The following is a 26477-nucleotide window of genomic DNA, read 5'->3' on the forward strand; positions in this document are numbered from 1 at the left end:
TCTGGGCAGACCATCCAACCATGCCAGCATGGAAAACAGACACCATAGGATCATCATCATCATCGTTTAACGTCTGTTTTCCATGTTAGCATGGGTTGGACGGTTCGACCGGGGTCTGGGGAGCCAAGAGGCTGCACCAGGCTCCAATCTTGATCTGGCAGTGTTTCTACAGCTGGATGCCCTTCCTAATGCCAACCACTCCGTGAGTGTAGTGGGTGCTTTTTATGTTCCACCGGCACGGGTGCAAGGGGAGGCTGGCAACGGCTACGATCGGTTGGTGCTTTTTACGTGCCACCGGCACAGGTGCCAGGGGAGGCTGGCAACGGCCACGATTGGTTGGTGCTTTTTACGTGCCACCAGCACGGAAGCCAGTCAAGGCGGTGCTGGCGATGATAATGATATGATGGGGCTTCTTTCAGTTTCTTTCTACCAAATTCCCCTACAAAGCTTTGGTTGGGCCACGCCTCTAGTCGAAAACGCTTGCCCAAGGTCCCCACTGTCCTGGATATAAAAGTGAAACACAAAAGACAGGATAGTCATGCTGGAGCATCTTTCGATCACATATCTACTCATGCAAGGCTGACCTGGGGCTAAACAACAGCAGCAGCAGATGTTCTTTGAGTGTTGTTTGTTTTTATTGTTCTTTTCTTTCTTTTTCCCCTTTCTTCTCATTTCGGTAGTCTTCAGAGTTACGTGAGGGAGCAGATACTACAGACGGTTGCTGTCATCTTAAAGAGGGGTACCATCGACGAGAAGGGAGCAAGCCGCGAGTCATTATTTGATGACGTCACCCGTCTCGTCAGCAGCGGCAATGTCACAATGGTAAGTCTCCAGCGACACGAATTTCCCGTCCCCTTTTTTTAAAAAAATTTTATGCTTTCAGTGTGTGTTTCCTTGTCACCCTTTAACTTTTACATTGACCCCTTAGCATTTGGATTACTCTGTCCAATGTAATCCTTATTTATTCACATTGTTTTGAAATAATCATACAAATAGGCGCAGGAGTGGCTGTGTGGTAAGTAGCTTGCTAACCAACCACATGGTTCCGGGTTCAGTCCCACTGCACGGCACCTTGGGCAAGTGTCTTCTGCTATAGCCCCGGGCCGACCAATGCCTTGTGAGTGGATTTGTAGACGGAAACTGAAAGAAGCCCGTCGTATATATGTATATATATATATATATTATATATATATATATATATATATAGGCGCAGGAGTGGCTGTGTGGTAAGTAGCTTGCTTACTAACCACATGGTTCCAGGTTCGGTCCCACTGCGTGGCACCTTGGGCAAGTGTCTCCTACTATAGCCTCGGGCTGACCAAAGCCTTGTGAGTGGATTTGGTAGACGGAAACTGAAAGAAGCCCGTTGTATATATGTATATATATATATATATATATATATATATATGTATGTATGTGTGTCTGTGTTTGTCCTCCTAGCATTGCTTGACAACCGATGCTGGTGTGCTTACGTCCCCGTTACTTAGCGGTTCGGCAAAAGAGACCGATAGAATAAGTACTAAGCTTACAAAGAATAAGTCCTGGGGTCGATTTGATCGACTAAAGGCAGTGCTCCAGCATGGCCACAGTCACATGTCTGAAACAAGTAAAAAGAGAGTATCTTGTAGCTTTGAGATTTCAACGATGTGACTTTATTTTTAGAATGACATTGTAGGATAGGTGTAAGAGGCCAGATCTGGCTGGTTTGAACCTAAAGTAGTTAAATATTTGGGTCAGATATGATTGGTTTAAATGCTAAAGGGTTAGGGGCCATTAATCCATTAATCTTTTTGTTTTGTTTCAATAAATTTTTGAAATAATGAAGAATTTAGTAATATAACTTTGCTGTTATTAAAATGGGGTTTGGGCCCTTAAATGAACAGGAAATTTTTATCAAAGGTTTGAATTTAGATCACTTTAGACCTTATCATATGCCAATTTAATATTGTTGTTTTTTTTTCCCCCCTTTTCTTTGCAGCAATTGGTTGCCTGTTCCCTGTTAATTGCTCTGTTGAATGAGTATGCTAGCGCTAGTCGAGCAAGTAGTGTTGGTTTCACTTGGGAGTTCCATTTTAAATGTAAAAGACGCTTTGAGGTAAGTCTACCATCATCATCATTTTCATGTTTGCATGGGTCAGATGGAATCTGTTGAGACAAATTTTCTAAGGTTGGATGCCGTTCCTGTCACAAACCCTCATCTGTGTCCAACTAAGGTAAATATTTCCCAATAGTTGGACATATTTTTGAGGAAGATTGAAAACAAAGGACACCACTTGTGACTAAAGTTTGGTGGAAGATTTTAATTGAAAACTTATGGAAACAAGACATTTGTACTACAGAGCCAGAGGCAGTTTCAGCCAGGTTGGTAACAGAAGGGTTAATCCACATCAAATGGGATAAATATATATTTTAGTAATAATGTGGTGAACTGGCAGAAGCATTACCCTGCCAGACACAATGCTTTGCAGCATTTCATCCGTCCTTTACATTCTGAGTTCAAATTCCACCAAGGTCAACTTTGCCTTTCATCCTTTCAGGGTCGATAAATTAAGTACCAGGGTCTTGTGCCTTTAATAGTTTAGTCGTACTCCTACACAACAAAAATTATTGTTGGATGTAACTGAACTCCACGACACTCACTCCTTTGAGACATTGGTGATTTTCATGCCATGTCCAAAGAAAATAATCACAAGTCTGTTTTGAATTGTTGATTAATCTATTAGTTAGATTTATGAATTAGCTAGTGAAATATATAGTCGTACTTCTACGCGACAAAAATTATCTTTTCTTTCACATGTACATAATATAAAATGTTATATTTATATAATAAAACTAATTAAGAAAATGTTTTCTCTTCACGTTTTTTTCAACTTAGTATAAATAAATATGCATTTCTGTAATCATTAAATTATAATATTTTCTTACAGCGGTTAAATGAACACAAAGAAAATATTATACATACATGTCGTTAATATTCATAGCGTTCCATAAGTATATTTCTCTCTGGTGTTATATACTGTAGTTAGGGTTTGTGTATAATGATAACACTTAAGTTATAAGTGACGTTCAATCATTATATACACCCTTACTCAAAAAAGCCAAATAAAATAATCTATTTCCCAATAGGAAACACAATAAATAGCATTACATTACTGTAACAAAACTAATTAGAGAATATACTATAATAATACCGACCATATTCTGAGCGCCTTGTTTCCCTGGTCATGGATTCACTGAAGCTCCGGCGTCTGGCAACGGACTTGGTAAACACCCACAAAGTTACCAACCACCTCACCAACAACAACACTGAACACCTTTTTGATCTCCATGTGTCTAACACACGTGGACATGCCTACAAAGTCAGAAAGCAACACAGCTCCCATGACTTTCGGAAACATTTTCTTCACGCTCAGAGTTGCTGAAGCATGGAATAAACTGCCTGCGTCAGTTGTTGACTGCCATGACACTGCATCCTTTAAGGCCCTCATGCTTTCCGAAATCCGCCAAAACTACACCTGATTATATATACACTTTAGATGAGTTGTAGTGCACCTGAGCACTGTACACAATTATTATTATTATTATTATTAATATAACCTAAGAGAAAGCTCAGGGTAGCTTAATACCTCTATAATAGAAAGGAATATATATTTTAGTAATGGAGGAAATCTCAAATGCAGGAGAATAACTGTGGAAACAGCTTAGATGATCAGGTAAAATACCCATAGAGACGGAAAAAATTGCTTAGCATTGCCAGTACAAAGAATCAACTTCTTCTACCTCTCAAATTTTGGCTGAGTGCTCTGACCATTGAGCTAAATGACCCAACAGGGAGAATTTGACAAGTGCAGTGTTTAATTTTCTCTAGCAGTTGGCTGGCCTCTTTTTTTCCGTCTAGAAGAGTATTTTACTTAATCCTGTGAGCTGTTTTCACGGCTATTCTCCTGTGTTTGAGATTTCCTTCATTTCTAAAATACCAACTCATTCTGCACTTCAGTGTTCGTTTATAAATATGTTCTCAAATATAAGCATATATATATATATATATATATATATATATATATATATATATATATATATATATACACACACATGCATATATGGGTACAGGACATCAAAAAACGTTGAAAACATGAGAAACAAAAACAAAAACATAGAAACAAACTTTTTTTTCAAACAACGAAAAAACAGAGTACAAGGCATACAATACAAGGAATATTCCCCTTCTATATATATATATATAATATAAATAATATATATATGTAATATAATAATATATATATGTAATATAAATAATATATAAATATATGCATATATACATACATATATGTACATACCTACATTTATGTGTATATATACATGCATGTATGGGTACAGGACATAGAAAAAAAAACGTTGAACACAATGAGAAACGAAAACATAAAAACAAAACCATGGAAACAAACTTTTTTTCAAACAATGAAAAAACAGAGTACAGGACATACAATACAAGGAACATTCCCCTTCTTCAGTTGTCCCTGTTTCGTCTACTCCACGTTTCGAAGGTAAGGACAATACGCGACTTCGTTGAAACTGTCCTTCCCGCAAAGCAAATTAAATAAAATTAGGGATTTTTTGCGGGGGGGTAATAATAGTAACAAGAACAGGAGAGTAAGAACAATAATATTGTTGTTGTTGTTTTTTGTTTCAGGAGGAAGATTTAAAGCGAGTGTTTTTGTTTGCCATTCAAGTCCTCAATGAATTGGAGAAACAACCCAGTCCACTGAGTAGAGAGGCCACAGCTGTGATGAACAGGTTGCTTTCCATAGCAGAACAAGTCCTTAGTTGGGAGTTTACACCTAAAGCTTGTATCCTTTCTCTTCACAAAACTATACCCTTTTTTTTTTCAATTCTCTCTCTCTGTAAATAAATGAATTTCAGCAAAATGACAATCGTCAAAGTATTGGGATGATTGCTTCGTGTCGTTAATTTCGGCTCTCTGCACTTTTTCGAATACGACCAAGGTGAACTTTGCCTTTCATTCTTTCAGGGTCAATAAAGTACCTGAGTAGATTCTTTGTTTTCTCTTTCTGGAAGTAATCAGGTATGGTCCTGTGGTCAGACCATCACCAGATCTGAATATACCCAAGACCTACTTTCTCTGTCACAATAGTGTCCTTGCCCCATCAGGAGTTGAGGCCCATGTGTATACTCTTTACTCTTTTACTTGTTTCAGTCATTTGACTGCGGCCATGCTGGAGCACCGCCTTCAGTCGAGCAAGTCGACCCCGGGACTTATTCTTTTTAAGCCCAGTACTTATTCTATCGGTCTCTTTTGCCGAACCGCTAAGTGACGGGGCCACAAACACACCAGCATCGGTTGTCAAGCAATGCTAGGGGGACAAACACAGACACACACACATATATATATACATATATACGACAGACTTCTTTCAGTTTCTGTCTACCAAATCCACTCACAAGGCATTGGTCAGCCCGGGGCTATAGTTGAAGACACTTGCCCAAGATGCCACGCAGTGGGACTGAACCTGGAACCATGTGGTTGGTTAGCAAGCTACTTACCACACAGCCACTCCTGCGCGTATATATATATATAATATTATGCATGTGGTTAAGGTATTAGACTCACAATCACTAGATTGTGGGTTCAATTCCCAAGCTGGATGGTGCGTTGTGTTCTTGAGCCACTCCTGCACCTATTTACAATCATCATGCATGTATTTACACACACACACACACTCTCTCTCTCTCACACACACACATTCACACACAATACACATATATACAATGGGCTTCTTTCAGTTTTTTTGTCTGTTAAACTCGCACACAAAAGCTTTGATTGGCCTGGGTCTAGAATAGAAAACACTGGGCCAAGGTGCCATGCAGTGGGGATTGAACCCAAGACCCCAATGTTGGGAATCTAGCTTCTGAACCACACATCCATGCCTAAGTCCGGGGGGCAGGGGGAATGTATTGCATAATGTTTTTTACAATTTTTTGCTAAGTTTCTTCCTTAATGGTTCCTAGTTTTTCGTCGCTACGTTGGCTGTTTCGAGTCAACACAGAACGTAATTCTACGTCCAAATGACACTTGGCGAGACACTTTACTCGACGGTGACCTGATGCAGCTTCTGTTTCGCGTAAGTAGAACGTAATTCCTTTATTTTGGGCCTCAACATTACCCAATCCCTCCTTCCCTCCTTTCTAACCAAAAAAAAAAAAAAAAAAAAAAAAACCAGATCCTTGTTGCTTGAGCCTTCTGGGTCAGTGAGAAATCTGGACCTGTTTTCTAAATTTACTAGAAATACCAAGTAGATCTCCCTCAAATCATACTTTGTTGTCTTAAATAATTATTTAATCCTTTTTGATACCAATCCATCGAGGACCACCCCTGCTTCTATGATACAAAACCTCTACACCTCCACTCATTCACCTGACCCCCGTCTGATCTTGTATGTTCTTACCTTGACACATGTTACCATTGTTCCACAGGTACACAAGAAAGTGCGACACAATTCAGAAATGGCTCACCGTTCCATGCAATGCCTCACACAGCTGGCATCACTGAGTGGACCGATCTTTCCCAATGACGCAGCACGTACACAGTTTCTGGCTTCGTATATTGAGAATTTCCTACATATGTTTGGCAGGTAAGCTTACCATTATTATTATTATTATCGTTATGAAGGCGGCAAGCTGGCAGAACCATTAGCATGCTGGACGAACTGCTTAGCGGTATTTCGTCTGTCTGTCTTTACGTTCTGAGTTCAAATTCCGCCGAGGTCGACTTTGCCTTTCATCCTTTCGGGGTCGATAAATTAAGTACCAGTTACGCACTGGGGCCGATGTAATCGACTTAATCCCTTTGTCTGTCCTTGTTTGTCCTCCCTGTGTTTAGCCCCTTGTGGGTAGTAAAGAAATAGGTATTTCGTCTGCTGTTATGTTCTGAGTTCAAATTCCACCAAGGTCAACTTTACCTTTCATCCTTTCAGGGGTGATTAAATAAGTACCAGTTATGCACTGGGGTCAATGTAATTGACTTAATTCCCTCTCCCAAGTTCCCTTATGGCAAAAATTTGAAATCATCATCATTTAACGTCCACTTTCCATGCTAGCATGTGTTGGACGATTTGACTGAGGTCTGGCGAACCTGATGGCTGCACCAGACTCCAATCTGATCTGGCAGACTCCAATCTTCCTAACGCCAACCACTTTACAGTGTGGACCAGATGCTTTTTTTGTGCCACTGGCTCAGGCACATTTACTCACTGAAATAGTTTACGTCTGCCATGCTGTCTTCCATGATTTCAGTGTAACCCTAGCTGGGGGTGATTACATGCTATTTAATTCATTTGCTGGGACCCCAACAGGTGTTACCACTCCAGGTCAGAGTAGACATGGGAACAAGATAGTAGCTAAAAGGTGATTCCACATTCTTCAAAACCCTTGAACCAGGGTCTCACTACTGGATGAAGTTTGAAGTCATACCCTATTTCAACAGAAATATGGTAACGAAAGGGTATTAATGACAAAGATATTTCACTAAATTCACTATGTTCAAAATCAGTTGAGACAAAAGCAAAGTATTTTAATGGAAATATGGTAACAAAAGGGTTAAAAGAAAGTAAGTCACTTCAGAAATGGGGTTCATTTTTTTTTTTTTTTTCTTTTCTTCCAGCATTGACCTCCAGTTCTACGAATACCTCGGAGTTGCTCAAACCATCAAGAATCTTGTGCTTATGTTTCCACTCGCTTGCTTCACTAGTTTATCTGAGCAATTATTGAATGCCTTCATCAGCCAAATGACCAAGCTGACCTGCTCCCTTTGTAAGAAAGCTGTACATGAAGACCTGGTAAGTTGAGCCTTCTGCATCATTTGAGATTTAGGGTCAATCTATTTGCGGCAAGGGCGACCTCATTTTGGCAAGTGGGCCATACGAGACATGGCTTATCATCATCAGGTGGGCCACACTACTTAAAGAGTTGAAGGCAATTTTGTCATTCTGAGAGTCCCATGGGCAGGGCCAGATTAAGACCCATAAAGGCCCTCAACACGTAAAAGATTTTGTTGTCCCCTTATATATGTAATTCAAAATATAAACAATAATAAACTATAAGATAAATTTTCAGGCAATCTTTCAGTACTAGGTACATAGTTGTTACTTATAAACCCACGTAGGTTTATTTACATTTCTGAGGAAAAGAGAAACCATTCCCTCATGGGGTTGGGGTTAAGGGTGTGGAGAACGGTTTCTTTTTTCTTCAGAAATGTAAATAAACCCACGTGGGTTTATAAGTGACAGTTATGTATCTAGTACCGAAAGATCGCCAATTTTTAATTTTTCAAAACGGAACGAAACAAACAGTAAGATGGAAAATAATGTTTATTTCTGTATAAAAATAAAATAAATAAATGCACCCTTTTAAAGCCTAGCCAGGCTCATGGGCCCGGTTTCTATGGCATATGTGTTCCCCAGCTGGACGGGACGCCAGTCCATCACAGCGTTACTCATTTTTGCCAGCTGAGAGAACTGGAGCAACGTGAAATGAAGTGTTTTGCTCAAGAACACAACGCGTCGCCCGGTCCAGGAATCAAAACCACAATCTTACGATCATGGTGCTGACACCCTAACCATTAAGCCACGCGCCTCCACAAATAAATGCGACCTTTTAAAGCCTAGCCAGGCTCATGGGCCCGGTTTCCCGGTTTCAATGGCGTATGTGTTCCCCAGCTGGACGGGACGCCAGTCCATCGCAGCGTTACTAATTTTTGCCAGCTGAGTGGACTGGAGCAACATGAAATGAAGTGTTTTGCTCAAGAATACGTGTTGCCCGGTCCAGGAATTGAAACCACAATCTTACAATCATGGTGCTGACATCCGAACCACTAAGCCACACGCCTACACTTTATTTTTGTATACTTCCACTTTATTTATATTTGAAGGGTTTTCTCCTACTTTTTTTAACCACAAAGTCCTTGATCAGGTCCTCACTGTGACATCATAACCACTTCTAATCCTTCAGCATTTGTAATACTCTGTCAAATGTAATACTAATTCATTCACACTGTTTTGAATTAATCCTGCATTATCTCATAGCTTTGAGATTTCACTAATATGATTGCTTGCTTTTAGAATGATGTTGTTTGGCAGGTATGAGAGGCCTGATCTAACCAGTTTAAATATAAAACACAATGTAGTAAAGAGTGTTTGCCAACGTAACATGGCAGTTTTGGTTTAGGACGAATGTTGCTGTAATTTAGCCCCAGGAGACATCGTCCCCAGCTGGCTATACGACATGATCTGTGTCTTTATATTTTCGAACAAGGGAATCTAGCACCCACACTCAGCTCAAAACAATATCTGTGTATCATGATTTCCAGGTTATTTCCCTTCATCAGCACAGAATAATTGTTCAGCTTTTTGTAAATCTCACAAGAGATATTCAGCAACAGTACTTTGGAGTAAAGATTGTTTGCCAACATAACATGGCAGTCCTGGTTTAGGACGAATGTTGCTGTAATTTAGCCCCAGGAGACACTGTCTCCAGCTGGCTATACGACACGATCTGTGTCCTTATATTTCCGAACAAGGGAATCTAGTACCCCTACTCAGTGCCACCTCTAGCTGAGCAATTATTCTGTGCTGATGAAGGGAAATAACCCAGAAATCGCGATACACAGATATTGTTTTGAGCTGGGTGGGGGTGCTAGATTTCCTTATTCGAAAATATAAGGACACATATTGTGTCGTATAGCCAGCTGGGGACGATGTCTCCTGGGGCTAAATTACAGCAACATTCATCCTAAACCAGGACTGCCATGTTATGTTGGCAAACAATCTTTACTCCAAAGTACTGTTGCTGAATATCTCTTGTTGTGAGATTTAAAATAGTAATTTTCTAATAAAACACAATATTTTAGTCAAACATGGCCAGTAATATGATCCTTATTTGTTCACATTGTTTGGAATTAATCCTGTATGATTTTATGGCTTTGAGATTTCTATAATGTAATTGTTTATTTTTAAAGAATGACATTGTAGGGTAAGTGCAAGAAGCCAGATCTGGCCAGTTTGAACATTAGAGGGTTAACGCTTAATCCAGTGCTGCCCCTGTGTGTGACAGGTTGTCCTTTTGTGCCATAGACCATTTACCATTTCCATGGTGCCCTCCACTTCCCTTGATGCCCTAATCACGTGCTTATTTTGGTTAATGGTTAATCCAGCCCTTGGTGGGTGGGGACTTCGGGTTGTCCGTGACTGCCGTGCTTCATTGCCCTCACTTCACTGTTTTGTTTTGCATAGATTAACAAAGATGAAACGATTCACATGGAAGCTTACGAGCGGATGCTGGAAGCATGGATGCAGATAATTTCCAACGCACGCAACTTTCCACTTGGCTTTCTGCGGTCACAAGCTGTTGAAGTGTTCAATTCCTACCTACAGTGTCACCTCAGCCCTCCTGACGGAATACGTAACCAGGCAAGTAATTACACACACACACACACACACACACACCTGTATTTGTATGCACAGGTAATCACCATTATTTAATATCTTCTCTTTCCACGTTTGAATGAGCCAGACAGAATCTGTTGAGGCAGATCTTCTACTTTGGATGCAGTCACCTAACTTGGATCATCTTAGTGGCATTGAGCAAGAGGTTGTATGGTGGACCCGTTTGAAAGGGCTAAAGTCAGACACTTTCCTCTTTGGTCAAGGCCTCATCAACTTTTTCAAGTTTCACTTGAAAAGGAAGATGAGGTTAGAGAGGAGAGTGCTGTCTGATAGCAAGTTTTCTAAAAGGTGGGTGATTTGTGCGAGACTGGCCAGTATAATTGGACCAATTTTCAGGTTTCGCCTGTAATTGAAAAAGGTATTATAAAAGGAGAAAGGGGCTCTCTACCCGCCCTTTTGACCAGGCTCACGTGGCTTTTATGAGTTTTTCCACGTGAGACCTTTTCTTTTTTTCGAAGCGTCTCCTCTATTGGGAGTTTTTCATTGTTATACTGCTTTTTACTCGTTTTTTTTTTTCACAAACGGACAAAACCTTTCGTCCTGTTTTGTCCCTTTATGTTTTCCAATCATATTTGTCAGCCCTTGTGGCCAAATAAAAAGAATTAATTATTATTATTATTGAGTGAGAGAGCCATGCATGTATTCAAAGTGACACTGGGGTAAAATATACGAAGCTCAATATACCCATCATGGCTACCCGTCTGATAAGGGTACACCAGGCACATGCATCACAACCATATGTGCGCGACATGGTGATCTCATATCAAGATAAACAGCACATGACCTTGCAGGTGGGGCCCAGTTAGAATTTTCTTCAGGTTGAGTAGCCCATCCCGCTCAAAAGGTCCCTGAATAAGGGTTGTTTAAGGATGTTGAAAAAACCACCCATGTTTCCAGAGGTGAATTATTCAAACCCCAAAGAATCCCTCTCAACACATGGCTATGATGCTCCCCCACTGCTTCTGCTCGTGGTCAGAGATGCACATATCGTCAGCCACTAAGGGACATGCTCAACTGGTTACGGTCAAACAACTGACTAGCAAATCTGTGGTCTTGAGCAGAATATTTGCTGTACCCCATCTTTTATTATTATTATTATTATTATTCTATATGGAGTCCTATATGTTTGATTACAGATTTTAGGAAACGATGTGATTGAAGACGATGAAATTGAGGAACTCGACGAAGATGACCGAGAGAAGTTTAATGACCAACTGAGCAGCATCGGTTCCTTGGGCCGCCTCGTTGCTGACCACACAGTCCCATTGATGGCCAAGTGAGTTGGCTTATTTCTTTTTGATGTCCCTTAAGCACATTAACAACAGCAACCAAACTCCCACCTTTTCAAACTTTGAAAATTTCTGTCAAGTGACACACTTATTATTATCATTATTGGATTGCCTAGCACTGTGTTCTAAGAACTCCTCTCAGGATATTGATTAATGCATGAAGGTAAACCTCTTGCAGTTTCTATCTGCATATATTCATGAAACTAGCTGAGATACACAATGAAGATCAAGTTGTATACTCACAAACAATTTGATAGCCCCCAAAGTACCTTGGATTACATAACGACCTGCTGTGCTTACCTTGGATTGTAGGGTGACCTGCTGTGCTTGAGGAGACCTATTGAGTCAAGTACATCAACATCAAAATAAATATCAAATGGAAATTGTAGTTGTGATACCTGTGCTGGTGGCACGTAAAATGCACCACCCGAACGTGGCCGATGCCAGTGCCGCCTTAACTGGATTCCGTACCAGTGGCACGTAAAAAGCACCAACCGATCGTGGCCGCTGCCAGCCTCCCCTGGCACCTGTACTGGTGACACGTAAAAAGCACCCACTACACTCACGGAGTGGTTGGTGTTAGGAAGGGCATCCAGCCATAGAAACACTGCCAGATCAGACTGGTGCCTGGTGCAGCCTCCTGGCTACCCAGACCCCAGTCGAACCGTCCAACCCATGCTAGCATGGAAAGCGGACGTTAAACGATGATGATTATTATTATTGAGGTGGTGAGCTAGAAGAATTGTTAGTATGTCAGACAAAATGTTTGGCAGCATTTTGTCCATCTTAATGTTCTGTTCAAATTCCAGTGGAAGTTGACTTCGCCTTTCGTCCTTTAAGGGTCGATAAAACAAGTACCAGGTGTGTACTGGGGTCGATGTAATCGACTTAGCCCCTCCCCCGAAATTGCTGGCCTTGTGCCAAAATTTAAACCAATTTTTGTAATTTCTAAGGCGGTAGGCTAACAGAATTGTTTGCATGCCAGGCAAAAATGCTTTGTAGCATTTTGTCCATTTTTACGTTATCACTTCAAATTCCACTGAGGTCAACTTTGCCTTTCGTCCTTTCAGGGATGGGGGTTTCAATAAAATAAGTAACAGTTGAAAACTGGGGTCAATGTAATCAACTCACCCCCCCCCCCAAAAAAAAATTTGCTGGCCTTGTGGCAAAATTAGAACCCAATATTTCACCAACCCTCATACACTGAGTCTTTCTTGTCTTGAGATAGCATCCACCCAGGGTGGGTTGAGCTGGCTTCGTTCATCCTCAATGCTGCATCTCTCACAAATGCTGACCAGGCCTGGCGATTTGAGGCTAACGACCGCGTGATCTCCAACCACTCCTTATTCCAGTGGCGAACGCCGTAGACATGAGGCCCTAGGTTGAGTTCCAGATCAGCCTTGACTGTCATCAGCCAGGTTTTTCGTTGTCCACCACTTAGCTTTCGCAGCACTTTCATACAGTAAGTGAAAGTGAAACAAAGTCTACTAGTCAAGTTGTTTAGTAGTTGTGGTTACCAGTTTGTTGTTGTCCATTAAGATAAAAATGAAATTTTCCCAGTGCCAAAAGGTCCCAGGGGCAAAATATCTGTTGTTAAAAAATAAGTCAGCACTGAATCAGTGGCAGCAAATAGGCTGTGCCAAACTGTCTCATACCCTTCGGTTAAAAGTACTACTACTACTACTACTACTGCTGCTGCTGCTGCTGCTACTACTACTATTGCTACTACTACTACTATTGCTTCTACTACTACTATTGCTACTACTACTACTACTACTACTACTGTTGCTGCTGCTACTACTACTATTGCTACTGCTACTACTACTATTGCTACTACTACTACTATTGCTGCTACTACTACTGTTGCTACTACTACTACGACTACTACTATTGCTGCTACTACTACTACTGCTACTACTACTACTATTGCTGCTACTACTACTATTGCTACTACTACTACTATTACTGCTACTACTACTACTATTACTACTACTACTACTACTACTATTGCTGCTACTACTACTACTATTGCTACTACTACTACTATTCCTACTACTACTATTGCTACTACTACTACTATTGCTACTGCTGCTGCTACTACTATTACTACTACTATTGCTGCTACTACTACTACTACAATTGCTGCTGCTACCACTACTACTTACTTGTGTTTCATTTCAGGTTGATTGAGGACCGAGTGAACCAGTTCAACAACCAGCTACAACTACTTCAACAGATGAGGGCCGCACAGAACATGAACAGTTCCAACATTTCCATAAACGAGGAATTGTTCAAGGTTCTGCACGAAGACTTGCATTGGTTGATTCTTATTGCTGGTAAGGTCGACTTCTTCCTAACGACATTTGTCTGTGTTTGTCCCCCCAACATCGCTTGACAACTGATGCTGATGTGTTTACCTCCCAGTGTCTTAGTGGTTCGGCATAAGAGACCGATAGAATAAGTACTCGGCTTACAAAGAATAAGTCCTGGGGTCGATTTGCTCGACTAAAGGCGATGCTCCAGCATGGCCACAGTCAAATGACTGAAACAAGTAAAAGAATATATATATATGTGTATATATAGGCATAGGAGTGGCTGTGTGGTAAGTAGCTTGCTAACCAAACACATGGTTCCGGGTTCAGTCCCACTGCGTGGCACCTTGGGCAAGTGTCTTCTACTATAGCCTTGAGCTGACCAAAGCCTTATGAGTGGATTTGGTAGACGGAAACTGAAAGAAGCCTGTCGTATATATATATATATATATATGCGTGTGAGTGTATGTGCGTGTGTGTTTGTGTGTATGGATGTATGTGTGTTAGTATCTTGCCTTAACCTCATGCCTGGATCATGGGAAAATATTTTCTCTCCTTGAAAGAAATAAAGGAATAAAGGTTGGCAAAGGAAGAAAATTTGCCCCAACAAAAATTCTGTCCAGCCCATGGAAGTGAACCATTAAACCAATGCTAATTAATGATGGTGTGTGTGTGTGTTTGTATGTGTATGTATGTATATTATGTACAGTATATATTTCTTGTGTTTTTCTGTTGCAACAGGTCACCTATTAACAGAGGAGTGTGAAGGGGACACACCTTTGATTCCTGCAGACATCATGGAGTATTCCATCTCACAGGAACCCTCTGTCAACCTTGATATCACCCTCAGAGTTCTTGGCAGCCCATCGGAGCGGCTGGAGAATATTCCTGGGAGTGAACAAGGAACTGATAATGTGGTCAGGTAAGGAGACTCGACAGGTTCATAGATGCTTGTGTGTGTGTGTGATTTGTCCAGTACAGGGGTCACCAAACTCTTTTCACAGCGGGACAGCCAACTGAGAAGGAGCACAGGCTGTATAACCATTTTGTTCAACACAATATAGTAAATACACAAAAATTAAAACAATCAACATATTTATTTACCAAAAGTTATCAAAGGCGCAGGAGTGGCTGTGTGGTAAGTAGCTTGCTTACCAACCACATGGTTCCAGTTTCAGTCCCACTGTGTGTCACCTTGGGCAAGTGTCTTCTACTATAGCCTTGGGCCGACCAAAGCCTCATGAGTGGATTTGGTTGACAGAAACTGAAAGAAGCCCGCCGTATATATGTATATATATGTATGTGTGTATATGTTTGTGTGTCTGTGTTTGTCCCCCTAGCATTGCTTGACAACCGATGCTGGTGTTTTTACATCCCCGTTACTTAGTGGTTCAGCAAAAGAGTCTGATAGAATAATTACTAGGCTTACAAAGAAAAAGTCCTGGGGGCGGTGCTCCAGCATGGCCACAGTCAAATGACTGAAACTAGTAAAAGAGTAAAAAAAAGGGTAAAGAAGGCGACGTTTAGCAATGGGATAGTCATATCTCCCCCAGTGTGACCCTATCCAAATCTCACAAACTAAGCAACAAAAAAGGTTGGTGAAATTGGTGTTTAGGTTTTTGAAGATATCAATATTTGCTTTGGAATTGCTGCATCCGACCAAGAGAATTGCTTCCAAATGTTCATCAGTCAACGTTGTTCAATGTCCTGACTTCACATTCTTCATTTTTGAAATTGAAAGAAGCCCATCATGTGTGTGTGTATGTGTGTGTGTATATGTATATAGAGATTATACATATGAAATCGATCAACATCAATGGAAATTGTAGGTGTAATACCAGTGCCAGTGGCACATAAGAGAACCATCCGAACGTGGCCGTTGCCAGCGCCGCCCCGACTGGCCTCCGTGCCGGTGGCACGTAAAAGGCATCATCCAATCGTGTCCGTTTGCCAGCCTCATCTGGCCTCCGTACCGGTGGCACGTAAAAAGCACCATCCGATCGTGGCCGTTTGCCAGCCTTGTCTGGCACGTAAAAAGCACCCACTAAACTCATGGAATGGTTGGCATTAGGAAGGGCATCCAGCTGTAGAAACACTGCCAAATCAGACTGGAGCCTGGTGCAGCCTCCTGGCTTTGCAGACCCCAGCTGAACCGTCCAAGCCATGCTAGCATGGAAAACGGACGTTAAACGATGATGATGATGTTTGTGTGTGTCTGTGTTTGTCCCCCACCATTACTTCACAACTGGTGCTGGTGTTTACGTCCCCATAACTTAGCAGTTTGGCAAAAGGGACCAACAGAATAAGTACCCGGCTTTAAAAAGTTCTCCAAGGTGGTGCCCCAGCATGGCCACAGTCTAACGACTGAAACAGGTAGAAGATATAAGACGAATGTGTTTCAATTACATGTGAACCTGTCTGCCCCTTTTTCAGCTCCTTATTCTCTTTCCAGGTTAGTGTCGGCTGTGTTTAAGGTGTGTGATATCCATCGACAGGCAATCGAGGCTCGTTTGGCCGACTGCCTCAGTCCGCAGGTGGGTAGCACTGTTATGTGGTTTCTGCAACGATGGGCAGTGTCATACCTGTTACCAGATGAAAGCTGTTATCCTCAGGTGAGTCCGTCTTTTATTCTGTACCTCCCATCATGTCTTCTGTTAACCCTTTTGCATTTAAACCAATCCTATTCCGGCCGAAATATTAAACTCGTTTAATGTGCACTCCAGCCTCTCGTTAACCTCTCTGCAATGCCATTCTAAAAACAATTACATCATTAAAAGTCATCTCCAAAATTTTTCGGTATTTGTCATTTGGTTATATTCCATTCATTTTTGGTGTCTGTTCTCACTTTTGGTCATCAGTGATTGAGTTATAACCAAAAGAGTACAATTGCAAACACAAGTGACCAAAATGTTGTGTTGAGGGGCAGGTGTGGCTGTGTGGTAAGGAGTTTCCTTCTCAACCACATGGTTCCAGGTTCAGTCCTACAGTGTGGCACCTTTGACAAGGTTCTTCTACTATAGCCTCAGGCTGAATCGATTTGGTAGACAAAAACTGAAAGAAACCCATCATATATATATATATGTGGAGGTGCAATGGCCCAGTGGTTAGGGCAGCGGACTCATGGTTGGAGGATCGCGGTTTCGATTCCCAGACCGGGCGTTGTGAGTGTTTATTGAGCGAAAACACCTAAAGCTCCACGAGTCTCCGGCAGGGGGTGGTGGCGATCCCTGCTGTACTCTTTCACCACAATTTTCTCTCACTCTTTCTTCTGTTGGCCTGCTCGCTTAGCCAGCGGGGTGGCGTCATTTGAAGGCTAAAACAATGCAAAGCGCATTGTGACCAGCGATGTGAGGCAACATCTGATAGCCTGGTCGGTCACGGTGATATATATATATGAGTTTTTTGCGTAATGAGATAAAAAAACCAAGGCTGTATAGATATTAGAGCATTTATAGATAGAAGGTCTTACAGCTGTTTCTAGGATAATTAATAATATCCCTTCGTCAGAGATGGCGTGAGAGGATGGTTAAGTCATAGTTAGCTTAGATGTCATACAAAATAGAGAGCGAAGTGGAGGCAAGAAAATAGATGTAAGATATGTATAGGTATTGAATTCGTAAATCCGTTGTATAGGCATAATGGTATATATGTGTAATATTCCAATATCCTTTGAGTAAAATCCCAAAGTCCAACAGAGTTTAATATGAGTCCATCCAAATGTAAAGTTTATAAGCAATGTAAGATTCTCTTAAAGTTGGTCATTCCCAGCAGGGAATTTATAGAGAATGTAGCAGATTCGAGGTTTGTGTTTAAACTGACCTAGATATATATATATATATATATATATATATATATATATATATATATCTGTGTGTGTGTTTGTCTTTCACCACCACATGACAACCAGTGTCGGTGTGTTTACATCCCTATAACTTGGTGGTTTGGCAAAAGCAAGTAATAGAATAAGTATCTAGCTTTAAAAAAAGTAGGTGCTGGGGGTTGATTGGTTCAACTAAAATTCTTCAGGCAGTGCTCCAGCATGGCCACAGTCCAATGGACTGAAACAAATAAAAGATCTCACACTCTCTCTCTCTCTATGTTACCTTACTGTTGTGACCTCTTCTTCTTCCTCAGATCAGTATGGCTATAGTTTCCGCCTTTGGCCGGGACACAACTGCCTCTCAGTGGGCAGTCGACTTCCTCCTGGGGCGGATCAACTCAAACTTATCAATATGGAGTGCCGAGGAGCAACTGATGAATGACTCACTGCGGCTGTTGGTGGCCCTGGTGGAAAATAAACCAAGGTATGTAAACCAATAACTTCATACAAGACTTAATTATTGCTAACGGGTCACTCGTTATCTTCATCAATTTAACGTCCACCTTTCCATGTTTTTCAATGTTAAAGACACTGAATAAAAGACTGGAGTATCTTTGGGAGTTCTGCTGGATCAAGGCAGACCTAGGGTTAAACAGCTGTTGATATTAGTGTTGAGAACAAGGTAGTGAGCTGGCAGAATCGTTAGAGCGTAGAAACGGACGGAATGATGTATTTTGTCTGGAATGCTGAGTTCGAATTGCGCAAAGGTTAACTTTGCCTTTCTTCCTTTCTGTGTCAGTAAAATTAGTACCAGTTGAGCACTGGGGTCTATGTAATTGGCTTACCCCCTTCCTCTGAATTGTTAGCACACCAAGCAAACGTGGAGACACGTGGCTTAGTGGTTAGGGTGTCAGCACCATGATCATAAGATTGTGGTTTTGATTCCTGGACCAGGCGACGCGTTGTGTTCTTGAGCAAAACACTTCATTTCACGTTGCTCCAGTCCACTCAGCTGGCAAAAATGAGTAAGTCCTATCTTCTGTTCCGGCATGGTTTCTACGGCAGGATGCTCTTCCTAATCCCAACCGCTCCACAGTGTACTGGGTGCTTTTAACATGGCACCAGCACCAGTGTTTTTCACATGGAATTAGCACCATTTTAAAAAATAGGGGGAAATAGACAGGCCATTGGTCTCATATTCCTTAACTGGTTGACAATCTTTGTTCGATGACTAAATATGAAAGCTTATTCTGATCAAACTCTGTTCCCTCATCTCATGAGAATGTTGCGACCATTTCTGTTTCTTGATGTCATGGTAAAGACTCCCTTCGATCATGAATAACTGTGGGATTGCACCTAGAAAGTCCCCCTCCAAAGCATAAGTCTAGGCAAGGTTGTTTGTTGAAGACCAGCAGTCATCCATGCATACCAGCCTCCCCTCTCCACACCACTGATGTTATCCAAGGGAAAGGCAAAGGGGCCGATACAGCTTGGCACCTGTGACGTCACAACTCATTTCTACAGCTGAGTGAACTGGAGCAACGTGAAATAAAGTGTCTTGCTCAAGAGCACAACATACAGCCTTGTCTAGGAATTGAACTCACTATCTCATGATTGTGAGTCCGACGCTCTAACCACTGGGCCATGTAGCAGCCAAAACTTGACTCTAAAACCATATTAATGTGGTTTTAGAGTCAGGTTTTGGCTACTGTGTCTGGCATGGTGGTGTCTTTTGGATACTCTTGATTATAATTTTATATATATCCCTGCGACGCCTTACTGGCACTTGTGCCGGTGGCATGTGAAAAAACATTCAAACGAGGTCAATGTCAGTGCCACTGGACTGGCTCCTGTGCAGGTGGCACGTAAAAAAAAACACCATTTGAGCGTGGCCGTTGCCAGTATTGCCTGACTGGCCCTCATGCCAGTGGCACGTGGAAGCACCCACTACACTCTGGAACGTGGCCAATGCCAGTACCCTGACTGGCTTCCGTGCCAGTGGAACTTGAAGAGCACCACCCAAACATGGTCGATGCCAATACCCCCTGACTTGCACGTAAAAAGCACTATCTGAACGTGATCACTGCTAGGCCCGCCTGACTGATGCATAAAACGCACCCACCACACTCTCGGAGTGGTTGGCGTTAGGAAGGGCATCCAGCTGTAGAAAATCTGCCAGATCAAGACTGGAGCCTGGTGCAGCCTTCTGGCTCACCAGTCCTCGGTCAAATCATCCAACCCATGCTAGCATGGAAAGCAGACGTTAATCAATGATGATGATAGAATTTATTAATTTTTTTAAAAGTAATGTCTTTATTTTTTTGTTGTGTGTTGTAGGTGTAACCTAGTTGTGAAATGTAAACATTTGTGGGATTTGGTGAAACAAGAAGCTAGCAACCAGCCCCCACTCATCTTGTTGTCGCCAGCATCGAAGCGTTATCTCTTGAAGGGTCTCGTCTTGGCAGGAACTGCCTCCATGGAATCGGCACAGAAGGACGAATATTGGAAATACGTGAGTCTTTGGTGGTGGCCTTTTTATTTAATGATTTTTTTGTATATATGTGTATGTATATATATGTTTATGTGTGCGTGTATATGTATCTGTGTGTGTATATATATGTGTATATATTAATGTATATATATCACGTGATCACGTGACCGACCAGACCATCAGATGTTGTTACACATCGCTGGTCACAATGCGCTTCACATTGTTTTAGCCTTCGAATGACGCCACCCCGCTGGCTAAGCGAGCAGGCCAACAGAAGAAAGAGTGAGAGAAAGTTGTGGTGAAAGAGTACAGCAGGGATCATCACCACCCCCTGCCAAAGCCTCGTGGAGCTTTAGGTGTTTTCGCTCAATAAACACTCACAACGCCCGGTCTGGGAATCGAAACCGCAATCCTATGACCGCGAGTCCGCTGGCCTAACCACTGGGCCATTGCACCTCCACATGTCTAAATATATATGTATGTATATATGTGTGTATATGTATATGTCTGAATATATATGTATGTATATATGTGTGTATATGTATATGTCTGAATATATATGTATGTATATATGTGTGTATATGTATATGTCTGAATATATATGTATGTATATATGTGTGTATATGTATATGTCTGAATATATATGTATGTATATATGTGTGTATATGTATATGTCTGAATATATATGTATGTATATGTTAGTTAGTTAGTTAGTTAATTTGGCTCAAAAGCAAATAGCAAGGCCATGTAGGGGGGACAAGGAGTTAAGTACAGGGTGGTGTTCATGTAAAGAGTTCAGGCCACTTGAGGTCAAGGGAGGCTTTGAACAAAGCGGTCGTCGGCATCTTCACCATCTCGTCTGGCAGCTTGTTCCACGGATCCGCAACCCGGACGGAGAAAGCTCCTCTCCTTCGGTTGAGATGAAATCGTCGCAGGTAGAGCTTTTAGGAGTGACCCCGCAGCCGACGCTCTGGAGCAGGAGTGAAGAACAGCTCTTTCGAGAGGTTACACTTTCCGCTTATGATGCTGTGGGTGAGAATGAGTGTGTGTATGTATATATTTGTGTGTACTTATGTATGCTTATACACCAGTCTGCAAAGATCATGTATACTGTTTCTTCTCCTCTTAACAATAACAACAACCACTATATTGTCTGTTCTCTCTCTCTTTTTCTACACCAATAGGTATTACAATCGCTGCATGATCGGTTCTACCAAACCGTATGCCAGGCCGACTTCAGCAAGGTGTGCCACACGGCAGGTGTCAAAGCTAGCATCCTCAACCTGCTCGAGTCGATGTGCGGCGTCGCCCTGGCATCTCGTGTCGACATAGTCCAGCAATTATTCAACTTCCTGCACCCCTTACTGGTGGAGACTGTCAAAATATTGGGTAAGAATTTGAAACCTCTTTCTCTAGCTTCGCGCGATGATGTATGCATATGTGTTTGTCTGTTGTTAATTAAAAACAGACCTGTTGAGTCAAGTACATGAATATCGAAATAAATATCAATGGAAATAGTAGTTGTGATACCTGTGCCGGTGGCACATAAAAAGCACCATCCGAACGTGGCCGATGCCAGTGCCGCCTTGAACGGCTTCTGTGCCGGTGGCACATAAAAAGCACCATCCGAACGTGGCCGATGCCAGCCCCGCCTTGACTGGCTTCCGTGCTGGTGGCACGTTAAAAGCACCAACCGATCGTGGCTGATGCCAGACTCCTCTGGCACCTGTGCCGGTGGCACGTAAAAAGCACCCACTACACTCGCGGAGTGGTTGGCGTTAGGAAGGGCATCAAGCTGTAGAAACACTGCCAGATCAGACTGCAGCCTGGTGCAGCCCCTGGCTTCCCAGACCCCAGTTGCACCGTCCAACCCATGCTAGTGCGGAAAACGGACGTTAAACTATGATGATGATGATTCTAACCATAAGCAGCTGACCTCTCTGTTTTGTGTGGTGGTGATGGTGCTATGTAAAAAGCACCCAGTACACTCTGTAGAGCAGTTGGTGTTAGGGAGTGCATCCTGCTGTAGAAACCAAACCAAACCAGACCGGAACCTGGTTTTGATGGTTTCTGCAAATCTGTCCAACTCATGCCAGCATGGAAAACGGATGGTAAATGGTGGTGGTGATGTCAAGTAATTCATTGCTCAATCTGTCTGTCTATTTTTCTTAAGACGGTGGGATCATATTAAAGGGAGATTTAGCTGTTATTTCTAGTTTGTCACCATGTAGAAGCTCCCTTTTCCAGGATCTTTTTCACTGTTATTTTGTCTGCTACTACATTCTGAGTTCAAATTCCGCCAAGGGCACAACTTTGCCTTTCATCCTTTCGGGGGTCAATGAATTAAGTACCAGTTATCCACTGGGGTTGATATAATTGACTTACCACTCCCTGCAAATTTCAGGCCTTGCTTCCTATAATAGAATGGATTTTTTTGCCTATCTCTGTGTGTCCATGTCTGTGTTGGATCATCTGTCTCTCTCTCTCTCTCTCTTTCTCTCTCTCTCTATCTATCTATCTCTCTCTTCTCTCTCTCTCTCTCTCTCTCTTTCTCTCTATCTATCTATCTCTCTTATCTCTCTCTCTCTCAGTGTATGTATATATGTTGAACGATCTCTCTGTCTTGTTATCAGCCTTAAACTGTCACTGTATACCACCATCATCATCATCAACATGTTAATGTCCACTTTTCTCTGCTTTGCATGGGCTCGTCAGAATATTGAAGCAGGTTTTCTACGGCCAGACGCCCTTTCTGCTGCCAACCCTCGTGTCTTTTTTGTTTTATCATTCCTCCAAACAAAATAACCCCCCCCCTATGCCTGGCCATGTGACCATGGAAGCATTGAAACCAAAGACATGGCATGTATGAGGGTGACACTCATTTACACTCACCCGACATCCGGGCAAATAAAACACCAACTCTCACACACACACGACAGGTTTCTTTCAGTTTCTGTGTACCAAATCCACTCACAATCTCTCTCTCTCTTTTTCCCTCCACAGATCTGTACCACAATTACGAAGATGTTGTACCTCTTGTACTGGAACTATTCTCTGAAGTTGTCCAACGTCAGCTTTGCTATCTCCCCGAGGTAAGTCTACTTCTCTTTCTCTCTCTCTCTCCATTGTTTAATTTTTGTTTCTATGCTTGCTGTATACATACAAATGTATAAATGTGTAAACATACATTCAAGTTTATACACACACTTACGTATAAACTTGATGATGTTTCATATATATACACGCACATATAAATTTGACATGGGTGATTCTTTCTTGTCTTGGGATTCAGGGTCAAATGTCTGGGTGGAATTGCTAAAAAAAATTACACAGATGTGTAGAATGATCTGGTGGTGATACTGGGCTTTGTATTTTTTTCATAGTTCCCATGGTTACCGAGATAATCTACTATAATAATACTCTTATGTTTATGAATGAGAAAGGAAGGGGTGATGTCATTACTTGGTAGTGGGATGATGAAAACTGTACACTGAAAAAATAAATCAAACAGCGTTTCAACTCTGTGAATGTGTGTGTGTGTGCATGCACAATGGAAGTGGGATGGTTCATCTTTGTTTGCTTAGTTTTGGGGTTTATTTTTAAATTTTGTTGAATCTTGGTTGGTCAGTTATTTTTAGCATTTTGACAGAAAAATGTCATTCTAAAATTGTTTTTTAACGTAAGCTTGCCCAAACAAGGCAAATGCTTAAACAGGGTAGATTTTACAACCACATCATCCAAACTGACCCGGTGAAACCGGGCTTAGCTGCTAGTATATATATATATATATATATATATATATATATGTATAAAATAATATTAATAACAACGGGTAAAATTAAATTTATCAATTAATAATTAATAATTTTACCAAGGAGTTCGGTATGTTGAAAGAGCCATTATTGGTAACCTTATAACCTTATACAAAAATTCTATAATTATAAGCATAATTATTATTAGGGTTCAGCAAAAATTGCTTCACCCTCTCTCTCTCTTTCAGAGAGGCACTGAGCAGCTATACACACACGGCGGTAACTTCCGCCTACCAAATTCAATCACAAAGCTTCAGTCGACTCAGGGCTATAGTGGAAGACACTTGCCCAAAGTGCCATGCAGTGGGACGGAACCCAAAACCATGTAGCTAGGAAGCAAGCTCCCTAACCACACAGCCATATACCGAAATTTAGAAATAGCAGTTGAACTACTATTCCACTACCATAAGATATCTCCTAGACAGTTTTACTGAACCCTAATTATAATTATACTTATAGTTATAGAATTTATTTTTATATATATATAGCAGTATCGCCCGGCGTTGCTCGGGTTTGTAAGGGAAATAACTATAAAGCATTTTTAGAGAGTTATAGCCCAAAAATAGCAAAAAAATGCATTAAAAATGGGGAAAAAATTATGGTAAATTTTTTTTTAAATCGTTGAATCATCGTAGACATTTTTAGAGAGTTACTTCCCTTATATAATAGCGAAAAAATGCATTAAAATGGAAAAAAATGATGTTAAAAAAATGACTCATCATAGACGCGCGCTAATACCCAGAAGGGCTCAATATGAATCACGACTATAAGATACCCGGTTTTGGTTAAACTGCACCGCAAAATGTGGGAGTAGTTAGGAATCTAAATCGTAGGAGACAGACAGCACACAACCTCCTTTTATATATAAAGATATATATGACTACAAACATGCACACCCACACACACATTCACACTTGTACATTTATGCACACACTTCTATGTATACAGTATGGTGTTTCATGTATAAGAATATAAATGCATAACGGTGCACACATGCACGCAAATGTTTTATTGTGTAAGTATCTGTATGTTCATTCTCTTTTTTCTCTTTTGCTTTTTCAGTCAGATTCCCGAAAAATCTATGAACTTGCTCTGTCACTCATCCAAACCTATTCCAAACACAATATCAGTAAGTAACTATCAATGCATTACAGCCATTACATCACCGTCTTATTGCTAGCATTGCATGTTGTGTGTATATATTTATAAATCATTGCTATTATGCAAAAGTGTCGTAAGTCCAAAACGTTGCTCTTTTTTTTTTTAATCTGAAAACGAAAAAAAATAGTTTCACCATTCCGTTTCTTTTTACATTAGCAACAGTTTCAGCTGAACAATAATACTTCGTTGCGTGCATAAAATCGCAACTCCATGCATGTAGGATATTTTCAGTAAGAAATGTTTTTGCAAAACTGTCGTATGTGGGGCTTACTACATTTCTGAAAAATGCTAAACCATTGTACTACACTTTGGCAACTTTCGGATTTTTTCGGTTTGAACGGCAGTTTTTAACATAATTTTCTAGGTAACTAAATACTTTTAAACTTCGTATACTGGTAGAATGTGTTTATAAAACACCTTTTTCTCTTGGCTTTATCGAGAAAATTCTATAGTTTGTAAGATATTTGTTGTTGTTTTTTTTCTGCAATTTCAACCAATCAATGACGTCTATTGGAGGTGAAAACATTCTGTGTCGTATGAATATGTCCCTCGTTTAAGAAACAGATTGGGTTTATTTACATTTCTGAAGAAAAAAGATACCCTTCCCCCACCCCTAACCCTAAAACAGATTGAAATGCAATAGATCGATACTAGGGTCATAATTATGGGTGACAATTTCATATGACACCGCTAGAAAAAACTGCCACTCAAACCGAAAAGATCCACAGTTTCAGCTTAACAATAATAATACTTCGTTGGGTGCATAAAATCGCAACTCCATGCATGTTTCAGTCAAATATTTTTTCAAAACTGTCGTATATGGGGCTTACTACAATTCTGAAAGAAATGCTAAACCGTTGTACTACACTTTGGCAAGCAATTTTCATCTGAAGCAGCTGGAGATACGATAGTTTGACCAAAAGGACTGGCTATTGTAAGTAAATTTAAATATTGTAAAAAGTGCATTTGGCCAAATTTGGACATACCACAGTTTAACATAATAGCAACGATATATACAGTAATCCCTTGCCATATCGCGGTTCAGCTATCACAGTTTGTTATTTAAGCTTACATC

The 26477-nt window shown here is 41.1% G+C and overlaps 1 protein-coding gene across 1 annotated transcript in view; it reads left to right on the forward strand.

Moving 5' to 3' along the window:
• The window catches only part of LOC115225863 (exportin-4-like), a 61784-nt gene that overhangs the window by 26181 nt on the left and 9126 nt on the right, over window positions 1-26477 (forward strand). Inside the window, exons 4-19 of the mRNA XM_029796854.2 lie at window positions 681-822; window positions 1979-2095; window positions 4691-4847; window positions 6028-6140; window positions 6493-6650; window positions 7679-7853; window positions 10305-10481; window positions 11654-11793; window positions 13988-14142; window positions 14860-15040; window positions 16571-16730; window positions 18253-18422; window positions 20276-20450; window positions 21614-21818; window positions 23433-23521; window positions 25304-25370. Coding sequence (XP_029652714.1) covers window positions 681-822; window positions 1979-2095; window positions 4691-4847; window positions 6028-6140; window positions 6493-6650; window positions 7679-7853; window positions 10305-10481; window positions 11654-11793; window positions 13988-14142; window positions 14860-15040; window positions 16571-16730; window positions 18253-18422; window positions 20276-20450; window positions 21614-21818; window positions 23433-23521; window positions 25304-25370 — 2381 coding nt within the window. The remainder of the gene's footprint in view (window positions 1-680; window positions 823-1978; window positions 2096-4690; window positions 4848-6027; window positions 6141-6492; window positions 6651-7678; window positions 7854-10304; window positions 10482-11653; window positions 11794-13987; window positions 14143-14859; window positions 15041-16570; window positions 16731-18252; window positions 18423-20275; window positions 20451-21613; window positions 21819-23432; window positions 23522-25303; window positions 25371-26477) is intronic.

Source organism: Octopus sinensis, linkage group LG28, assembly GCF_006345805.1.
Source record: "Octopus sinensis linkage group LG28, ASM634580v1, whole genome shotgun sequence".
Lineage (NCBI taxonomy): Eukaryota > Metazoa > Mollusca > Cephalopoda > Octopoda > Octopodidae > Octopus > Octopus sinensis.